Raw genomic sequence first — 11,110 nt, 5'->3', positions numbered from 1 at the left:
CAAAGAGATACCATGACGAGATCCTGATGCCCAATGTTGTGCCATACATCCAAGAACTTTACCTCATGTTGCAGCAGGATAATGCACGGCCCCATGTTGCGAGGATCACTCAATTCTTGGATGCTGAAAACATCCAAGTTCTTGCATTGCCAGCATACTCACCTGACATGTCACCCATTGAGCATGTTTGGGATGCTCTGGATCGGCGTATACGACAGTGTGTACCAGTTCCCGCCAACGTCCAGCAACTTCGCATAGCCGTTATGCGAGGGAGATGTGTTGCACTGCATGAGGCAAATGGTGGTCACACCGGATACTGACTGGTTTTCTGAGACCGCAGAGACCCCCAATCAAACAAAACTGCACATTTCAGAGTGGCCTTTTATTGTGGGCACTCTAAGCCACACCTGTGCATTGATCAACTGGCACACGCCAGATTGCAACTTTTCTATTTACGACTTTGGTGTCGCAGTATTATTTTTTCCTTTTTTTAATTAGAATATTTTGCAAATACATTAGTCATTGTTTTTCCATGTAAGATGTTGCTATAACTAGGACATTGTCTTAATTTTAACAAAAGAATGTCAAAATCTAACCCTAATGCAACACAAGTACTTTTGCATAGATTATGATATTATTCTCGTAAAATAAAAAAAATTTCACGTAATAATTGCAACTTTGTCTAAAGTATGACTTGTTGTATTATAATATTTTGAGAATAAAGTGAAATATATTAGGAAAACATTTTTACATTTTAAGCTTTTTAACAAGCTAATGTAAAAAAAAAAAAGAAAAAAAAAAGAAAAAGGAAAACCTTGACAAATGTAATGAAGATTTATGTTTGCCTCGTAAATTTACGACCATTTTGCGCATTTCCAGATGTGTAAACAACGGCTATGAGGCTAATGTGCACTCCTGGCTTTCTTGGTTGAGCAGTCATGACGTTCCATGAGTAGCATGCAAGATGATTTATGAATCCACTGTGTTGGCTGAGGTCATAAAAAGCAGAGAAGTGTCTAAAGGCCGGAGATGAAACATGCTTGTAGTTTTAGCACGGAAAGACCTCCTCGTGAACTCATCCATCCTGTCTCCACAGACGTGCTTGTGTTGCTGGTGCTACTCGGACAGCCAGCTGAGCAGCGTCGGGCCCATGAACGGCACCAGCATCCAGTGTAAGAGCCCCGAACCCAACAATGTGCTCACCGACCGCAGCCTCAGGAAAGACAGCGACTGAACCCTCACCGCACGGACTCTTTCCAACCACTTCAGTCGCCGCAGCTAGCCTCACCCTAAAATGCACGCATTAATATGACACCTTTTGTTTTTTTATCAACAGAAACACACTTAGGAACCTACTGAAGCCAGGAAATAAGGTTGAAAAGGAAGTGGACTGAGCTGGGGGGTGGGGGAGGATGCAGCTAAACTGTGAATTACTGTCAATGAGTAGCACCCCCGTCATGATTCCAGTAAACGGCGGTGGTAGCAGCAGCGCTACTGGGAAGGAAAAAGCAGACAAGCGGCTGTCAAAGGGAATGATGGGAGGCCAGCACTGGCACCGATCCCGTGTGCTGGGAAACAGGAAAGAGACCATACATTTCCCATTGAACACAGCTGTGGGTGTACTCATTACTCATTGATTTAGTGTCCTTGTGTCGGAACGTTTTGCCTTGAATGGTCTCACGTTTTACAAGTCATTGGTGTAAACCAGGGTTTCCCCAAACCGAGGGTCAGCGCCCAAAATGGGCGACTGTGGGTGAGGAGTGGTGAACTTAAGTTGGAAATTGCTTCAAGCTGTTGCTAAATGTTATCTCAGCTCATTCGCATCAGGTGATTGCATGCAGAATGCTGGTGCCAACAACTCTTACAGTGGTTTGTACAGAGAAATACAGTACAGTGGAACCTTGGTTAGCGTCATTAATTCGTTCCAGAAGGTATGACTGGAACGCTAACCAAATCAATTTTTCCCATAAGAAATAATGCAAATCCAATTAATCCATTCCAGAGAGCCACAAATGTTAACACACAACACATTTTTATAGTTTTACAATTACAGTTTGACATGCAGAAAACTATTCTAAATGCATATAAACGATGAATGGAAGGGATAAATGAACATTTAAGGTTACTTTTACCTTCACTGAAGACATGATTGTCATGACTGTCCCCAAAGACACGATGTGGCGGCGAGACACCTCACAGACACCACCTTCCTGTTTTGACACGAGTTGTTTCTTGAATTCAATAGTGTAATCAATAGTTCACCTCAAGACTTTAACCCAAAATGGAGCCAAAGAATGTTGCAAGTGCCAGCATTTTGATGAAGAAGGTGAGAAACACTGTTGAATTTGACAAATAACTTTTGACAAAACAGGAAGATGGTATCCGTGTGTTGTCTCGCTGCCAGATCGTGTCTTTGGGAACAGTCACATCATCAATGAAAATAAAAGTAACTTAAATGTTTATGTATCCCTTTCATTACTCATTTATATATATATATATATATATATATATATATATATATAATTGTTTTATATGTGCATAACTAGAATTAAAAAACTATACAAACATGTTTTGTGTTAACATTTGAGAGTCAGCCGCTGATGACATCATAGATGGGCGACGTAACTTCCGGTTGCCATTTTGTTTAGCTAGCTAATAGGATGCTACCAAGGAAGGATGTTTTCTGATTTAAAAAAATATATTAACAATTCAGATGGACTCGAGCAGTGCATTAATAACACAACAAGACACGCACTATATTTTACGCTAACCGGAGAATTAACGCAAACAGAGGCAAAATTGTGGCATAAGTTTTCAACGTTAACTAAAAAACACGCTAACCACGTACTCTATTATTTAAAATGAAAAAAAATCAGTTTAAAGACATACGATTTTTTGGAAGTGCGATTTTTGGCTTTCCCCAAATTGTTGCGTCATGGAGAACATTTGCGGTTGACCATGATGCAGTAACATCCCGACACACATCTGAACGTTCATTGGCCACACTAATTACGTATGTGGGGTGGACGTAGGAGTCCGCAAGTGCGACGTACAAAAAAATAGGCATTTTGCCCAAGCCTGACACCAGCAAAACAAAACGTACGAAAGATACACGTTGGCTGTACGGACGACGCATGAAGACGTACAAAGTGTGCAAATTTGTTTTGCAACCTGTAAAAAAACGGAAGCGGCCGTAGAGTTTGACATGAAAAAGAACCTCTGCAGCCGTTTCTTGCGTTTTATTCGAGTTTTGCAACCTAGGCTTTAGGGGAGGCCTGACAAATTAAAATCATCTGTTTTTATCATTAGTTAATGGACATTATAGGGCAATACATGATGTATTTTACTGTCAATTCTCAAATTAGAGCCAGGGCATTTACTTTGCTGAAGCGCAAAAAGGCAATAATTGTAGAGAGTCTATTTCCTAAATGTGAGTCATTATAAAATGTATTTCATATAGTTCATTTTTAGAGAGAGAAAGGGAAAAGGAAAACGTAGCTGTCTTTGACCACATGGTCATTTATTAACAAGCGTACTGATAACACAGCAGTAACACAACCAATGTTGGAATAGCGGTGAGGTGCAAACTGCTCAGTCAGAATTAATAGCGCCGATGAGTTCATTGTAAACAACAACACACATGAGTTTTTCGCCAATAACGGATATTTTTAAGGGCATGCAGAGCTAGATAAAGCTTTTGGATGCTGACCACCCATGATACTTCACATGCAGCTACTGCCATCATGTGGAGTTAATTGAAAAAACAAACAAAAAAACAGCGACACCGTTTCTTGACCTAGCGCTAACTCGAGAGGCTGGCGGTTATTTGGTTTTGTAGACCACACATCTGATGACTACAGTTAGATTGAATAATTAAGCGGTGCATTTATGGTCATAACTTTTGAGCTCTGGCCTGAAAATGTTTGGGGAAACCCTGACGTTCATAATCACGTCAAAGAAAAACTAAACATTACAAATAGGAACGCTTTAAATCGCCCATTTAGCTTTTTGTCTCGCCATAACAATGGGAATTTTGCCGCACATTGACATTTATGCAAGCATAATCCTATATCCACTTTCATAAAGTGTTTTCTTTTTGCAGTAATTGTTAGTATTACTCAGACTAGTTTCACTGTGTACTGACTGACAGGCGGATTAAAAGTACGATGGATACAACAGCCTGCAGCTGGAATAGCTACCGTACTTAAAAAAATACAATAAAATAAAATAAAAGTCAATATTCACATTAATACACCATGAAAATAAATACATTTCTTCATATTATTTCTATTTTATTCTGTTTTGTGACTGATCACATTATTTTATCCATTACTATTTATCCAAAATGACTTATTTTTACAGAAAAGTGGATTGCTGAACATGAAGCTAAAGTTAGCATCGTGCTAACATAGCTTAGTCCAGGGGTGTCCAAACTATTTCCAGCGAGGGCCACATAGTGCAAAATCAAAGAATGCGAGGGCCACTTTGATATCTTTTTTTAAAGCTACCTATGCAGATATGCTAAAAAGTTCTCCTTTTTTCCCAGGTTTGCTGTTGTTTTTTTCCCCCAAATATTAAAATTTTCTTCTTAAATTCTCTTTTCGGAATATTATAAGCTTATTTCCATAATAGTTTTACTTTATTCCCATAATATTACAACTTTCCCACCTAATTTTCCAAAAATTACAACTTCATTTTGTTTAGTTTCACATATGACGACTTTCACAAACGAAAGTATTTTTATTTAATATTTCAACTTTGTGATAGTAAAATAACGTTATTTTTCCGCACAATACTGCAAGTTTATTCTCAGAAAATTGCAACTTTTTTCTCTTCATAGTTTGACTGGATTCTTGTAAAAACTCAGTTTTTATTTAATTTCTGCTGCTGCTTTTTCTTAATTTCCCAACTATTTCAACTTCTGGTAAATTTTCTTCTAAAAGAATATGACTTTATTACCATCATATTTTACATTTATACCCATAATATGACAACTTCCTTCCTCCAATTTTCCCAAAATGATCGCTTTATTAGTTGTTCTGTTTGTTTCTCATATAATGACTATAAAAAAGTGTTAACATTTCAACTTTATGATCCTATCTTTTTTTTAATTTTTCCTGTAATATTACATTATGATCGTAAAATTACAACTTTTCTCATTAGATTACAACTTTTTTCTCTTAATATTTTGACTTCATTCTCATAAAATTACAGCAGTTTTTTTTAAAAAACATTTTCCAATTATTTAAACTTTCTTCTTGTACATTTTCTTCTCATGTCATTATGACTTTATTCTCGTAACATATTTTTTTCTGCAACCTAATTTCCCAAAATTTACAACTTTTTGTTGTTTCGTTTCTCATGATATTCCAACTTTAAAAATCGAATATCTTTTCCTTTAATGTTTAAACTTTGTTACTTTTCCATCACAGTATTGTGAGTTCATTCTTGTAAAATTGCGACTTTTTTTTCTCGTTAGAATAAGACTTTTTCTCTTACTGTTTTACTTGATTGTAAATTTGCACCTGTTTTTATTTCATTTCTGCTGCATTTAAAAAAAAATCCAACTATTATAACTTTCTTCTTGTAAATTTTCTTCTCATAATTATGACTTTATTCCCATAATAGTTTTAATTTTCACATGTTCGTAACATTATGTTTCCCACAAACTAATTTTCCAAAAATTACAACTTATTTTATATTAGGACTTGAAAAAAACTAACATCTTTTTCTTTCATGTTTCAATTTTATGATACTAAAAATGAGGTTATATTTCCTCGTAATATTACGTTATACATGTAAAATTACAACTTTTTTCTCTTAAGATTTTGACTTGATTTCTGTAAAATGATTTCAGATTTTTCCATTTTTGCTATTTCTTGTTAAATTACATTCTTAGAATGTGCCGTGGGCTGCAAACGACCCATGAGCCGCCCTTTGGACACCCCTGCCTTTGTCGAATGGCTTTGTTCATATGTACTAAAACATAAAAACGCATAATTTGCTTTCAAAAATATATATTTTTGTCTGTGTTTCTATCAAGTCATTACCTAAACAAACAATGCAAACTAGGTCCAATGTGTCTATTTCTTGCCATGTATTCCCTCCAAAAAGAACTATACTGCCTTATACAGTAGTATTTGATGTGTGGCTGTGTTTGTTTGAATGTGAGCACGTTTTTAAGGGTTCAGCTGGAGTGTTTTGCACGTGTGTACAGGCTAAATATGCCCAGAATATTCCGAAAGTTCTGTCAGATTGTTGTCCTTGCTGACATGACGTTAGCGCTGCTTCTTATCATAATAAATATATGTCCAGTGCAAGTTTATTTCCACCGTGCTGCTAATGTGGCTTCCTTGGGGAAGTGGGAGGAGGCGGCCCCATGTGCTTCCCTTCGGCATCTGTGAGAAAACGACGTCTGGGAATGATTTTGCACAGCACTGCGACCTGCTGAGCCCTGTGATCCCAGCAACCCCCTAAGGCTTCCTGATCTCCATCCATAGAGGATGTGAGGCACTCGCTCTCTCGCTCGCTCACTTGCTTGCTTGATGATGGGAATTTGACACGCACAACTCAACAGTCGTGTGTGTTGCCAACAGAGGATCAATGGAAGCTTGAGATGTCATGATTTAGTCCTTTCACACGGCAGGAATGTGTGCTGTTTTTTTCAGTAACAAGACAAGAATGATCTGAAAAATGATTCTCAAAATCAAGGGAGTATTAGGACAACATGGAACTAAGTTGTAATGTTAGAACAACAAAGACAACAAAAATATTTGTAGGTATACGTGTTGGCTTGTAATATTACTGTGTGCAGTGGAGCCTTGGTTAGAATCATGAATTCCTTCCAGAAGGACTCTAACCAAAGCGGACACTAACTGAATTCATTTTGGTCATAAAAAATAATGTCAATTAGGCCTGTTACAATAAAAATAAACTATATTATTGTCAACATTATTTTGAGACCATTTTTTCATTAATGTAACGATAATATATGGCATAATAATGCAAGTACACCGTATCAAAAGCAATAAACTTAAATTTAAGAGTATTTAACATTGTAATTGGAAAGTCAAGACCTTTGAAATAAAAATAAACATCATAAATTAACCAAACCAAAAAACAATGAAAAATCAACAGACTCAGTCTCATTTAGTAAAAATTGTAGTTAAATAAAAATCACAATCACAACCAAAAACAAACACAAAAAACACACTTCAATAATAACCACACACACACACACAACAATAAAATCAAAAAATAAAATAGAGTATCAAGTCTCTGTAAACAGAATTGCACTTCAAGAAATAATGAACATCCATCCTTCCATTTTCTATGTTGCTTATCCTCATTAGGGTCGTGGGGGCATGCTGGGGCCTATCCTAGCTGACTTCGGGCGAGAGGCGGGTTACACCCTGGACTGGTCGCCAGCCAATCACAGGGCACATATAGACAAACAACCATTCACTCTCACATTCATACCTAATTTAGAGTCGCCAATTACCTAACATCCAGTCTGTTTGGTAGAGAGAGGAGGAAAACAAACACGCATGCACATGTCAATATATCGAGACCGGCAAAATTGTTGTGTTCTTTTTTATTTATTGCACATTCAATTGATTATTTATTGATTACACAAAAATGTTAACACAAAACACATTTTTATAGTCTTACGATTACAGTTTTACATGCACAAAACAATTGTAAAGGCATATAAACACATAAATGATGACTGAAAGGGATAAATGAACATTCAAGGTTACTTTTACTTTCACTGAAGTCGTGATTCTTGACGTGACTGCTCCCAAAGACACAATCATTCAGATCTTTTAAATTTCAATTCCTAGTTTCAATGCCCTGTCTGCCGACCGTAAAAATATCCGCGAACACCAACAAAGACGAGCGCATCGAGCGCCTTTTTTCATTTTTATGCAGATGATACAGTCATCTATTGTTCCTCTCTTTCAATTGACCAAGCCTTCAATTTCTTACAGTCTGCATTTGATGCTGTTCAGTCACATCTAAATCAGCTAAGGCTAATGTTAAATGCAGACAAATCTAAAGTTATGGTTTTTGCAAATGGAAAACAGCTACCTTCTCAGCTCCCTAAAACCAAAACGAAGGTAAAGAAATTCAGATGGTCTCATCGTAAAAGTACTTAGGCATTATTATCAATCAAATTTTTTTCCTACATATTGTCTTACAAATTTGTCATAACATATTGAGCATCCATCCATCCATCCATCCATCTTCTACCGCTTATCCGAGATCGGGTCGCGAGGGCAGCAGCCTAAGCTGGGAGGCCCAGATTTTCCTCTCCCCGGTCACTTCGTCCAGCTCCTCCCGGCGGATCCCGAGGCGTTCCCAGGCCAGTTGGGAAACATAGTCTCTCCAACGTGTCCTGGGTCTTCCCCGAGGCCTTCTACCGGTCGGACTTGCCGTGAACACCTCCCCAGGGAGGTGTCCGGGAGGCATCCTGACCAGATGCCCAAGCCACCTCCTCTGGCTCCTCTCAATGCGGAGGAGTAGCGGTTCTACTCCCGAGTCTCTCCCGGATGACCCTTATCTTTTATCTCTAAGGGAGAGCCCAGCCACCCTACACAGAAAACTCATTTCGGCCGCTTGTACCCGCGATCTTGTCCTTTCGGTCACTACCCAAAGCTCATGACCATAGGTGAGGGTAGGAACGTAGAGCGACCGGTAAATTGAGAGCTTTGTCTTTCGGCTTAGCTCTCTCTTCACCACAACAGACCGATGTAGAGTCAGCATCACTGCAGATGCCGCACCAATTCACTTGTTGATCTCGCGTTCCATCCTTCCCTCACTTGTGAACAAGACCCCGAGGTACCTAAACTCCTCCACTTGGGGCAGGATATTGAGCATATCATCACATATTGAGCATCTTGCATGTAAACTGAAGCTAAAAGTTGTTTTTTTCTTCAGAAATAAATCCTGCTTCTCAGTTTATACAAGGAAGCCTTTAATTTCTGCACTTTCTTACCTTTGCTGGATTATGGTGACCTCCTCTGTTCTGTTCTGCTCTGCTCTGTGTGTGCACTCGCTAGCTCCCTGCCTCTCCCCGCTGGGACAAAGAGACTGAATGACTGAAAGGAAGAAGAGATTCACGCACTCCATTCATTCCGCTATAGAACCTATAGAACCTATAGAACCTATAGAACACGCCCAGGTGTTGAGACAGACCTACAGCGTGAACGGTCTTGTCATCCAGCCTGTTTGGTAGAGAGAGTGGAGGAAAACAAACACGCATGCACATGCCAATATATCGAGACTGGCAAAATTGTCGTGTTCGTTTTTATTTATCACACAGTTAATAAAAAAAAAAGAAAAAAAGCTTGACACTGTTTACTCTCTGCTATATGCTTCATAACTGGCTGTGGCAATGGTGTTCACCATTGTACATTGCATGCTGCAGCTGAGTTTCCATCCCTGTACGTTCGCAGGTGGACTCACTGGTTGACTTTCATTTATAAGTGTATTCTTGGGCTCCTACCATCTTACCTCTGTACATACTGTACATGCATAAATGCCAACAGCGGTATGTTCTGTGCTCTCAGAAAAACGTACTGATGGTTGTTCCTAGAGCCAGAACAGAGCTAGGTAAGACAGCATTCCGGTACGCTGCACCCTTTTCATGGAATGTTCTGCAAAATGACAAACTTATCTCAACTTGTTGCGTTAGGAGAATTTAAGGCTATTTTTAAAGAGGCTTGGTCAATGTAACTGTTTTTAAATTGTTGAAACTGTTGATTGTTCACTGTAAATGTATGTTGGGAATGTCTTTTCAGAAATGTTGTGTTATGCTGCCATCTTGGCCATGTCACTCTTGTAAAAGAGATTTTTTATCTCAAAGGGGCTTATCTGGTTAAATAAAGGATGAATGAAAACGAAGCCGGCGAGCACCAGTGAAGAAAAAGCGGCTACAAAGTTTGGCCTAACTTCATAAAAAAAAAAAAAAAAAAAAAAGAGCAGTTGGCTCAGTGCAACATATGCAACATAAAACAATGCAGTCAGAATCAGGGAAGTCAAACAATAATTGACATCTGTCTCATGCCAATGTAACCCAGGCTTTCAGGATGCCTGCTGATGTGGAAGTTTGGTGTAAAGGATGGGAGCCACGACACAGCGCATCTCATTTAGCAAAAGAGACCTTCAACACACACAACACACTTCTGGTCTTCAAAATAAGAGAGCTTTGCACTACATCCTGTTTACTTGTGGTGACCAAAATAAGGGTGTCATAAAAGATACACCAACACCAACATTGAGGCAGCAAAGTATACTAGTGCTAATATGGTAGCTCAAGACTCACAGCTCATAGACAAAGCTTTTACAAGTTGTTTGATATTCTACACCCAGGTCAGTGCATGTTTAAGTGCCTGCAGCAACACTAATACATAAACAACAGAATATGTGCAAATGTTTTTTCATGCGCTTTTCAAAAGTAAACATCTTCTGTGAAAGTGTACTCCTGTGAAAATTGCCCTGTGAGAAATAGTCAAGTTGATAAAAAAAAAGTTCATATGATTAAAAAAAATGTATGGAGAAGTTCAGAAATTTTATTCAAAAAGAACTCCAGTTAGCGCCCTCATTTAAACCATGCAAACTTTTATGGCCCTGCCTCTTAAAAGCATTGGAATCAAGAATCATTAGGAATCAGAATCAAAACGAGGAATGAGAACCGGAATTGTTCAAATTCTAATGATGCCCAACCCTGTGTAGTACATACCCGCAAAGTTTTATTTATTATTATTATTTATGCTTTTTTAATTTGGGGGGGATTGTTTTTTCTCTCCAATTTTTATTTTTATTTTTTTTACTCATCTCATCTCAAGATTGTACCATTCTGACTACATGGGGGTGCTGCTGAGCATACACTTTTACATATAATGCCTTTTTTTTTGTTATACATAACCTATTTTGAATTGAAAATGACCTATAATTACTACGCATTAATAATATCACCCGCTGCAGTTGCTCAAACCAAAAGGCCCCTGAGCCCTTTACCAGGTTAATATGCCACTCGATAAAGCATATGATGACTAACTTTGTCACATTTTTGTAATTTTTAACTTCAGCTGGTAATAAAACAACA

At 38.2% G+C, this 11,110-nt stretch overlaps 1 protein-coding gene across 2 annotated transcripts in view; it reads left to right on the top strand.

Annotated features, from left to right (window-relative positions):
• ednraa (endothelin receptor type Aa) overlaps positions 1 to 10,395 on the top strand; it is a 30,898-nt gene extending 20,503 nt beyond the window's left edge. For both annotated transcript variants that reach the window (XM_054779099.1, XM_054779100.1), the window contains exon 8: positions 1,097 to 10,395. In XM_054779099.1, coding sequence (XP_054635074.1) covers positions 1,097 to 1,234 — 138 coding nt within the window. In that variant the 3' untranslated portion in view covers positions 1,235 to 10,395. The remainder of the gene's footprint in view (positions 1 to 1,096) is intronic.
• The last annotated feature ends 715 nt before the right edge of the window (positions 10,396 to 11,110 follow it).

The sequence above is a fragment of the Dunckerocampus dactyliophorus genome, chromosome 6, assembly GCF_027744805.1.
Source record: "Dunckerocampus dactyliophorus isolate RoL2022-P2 chromosome 6, RoL_Ddac_1.1, whole genome shotgun sequence".
NCBI classification, from domain to species: Eukaryota; Metazoa; Chordata; class Actinopteri; order Syngnathiformes; family Syngnathidae; genus Dunckerocampus; species Dunckerocampus dactyliophorus.
Note: the sequence above shows the minus strand (reverse complement) of the source record. Positions and strands in the feature narration are given on the sequence as shown.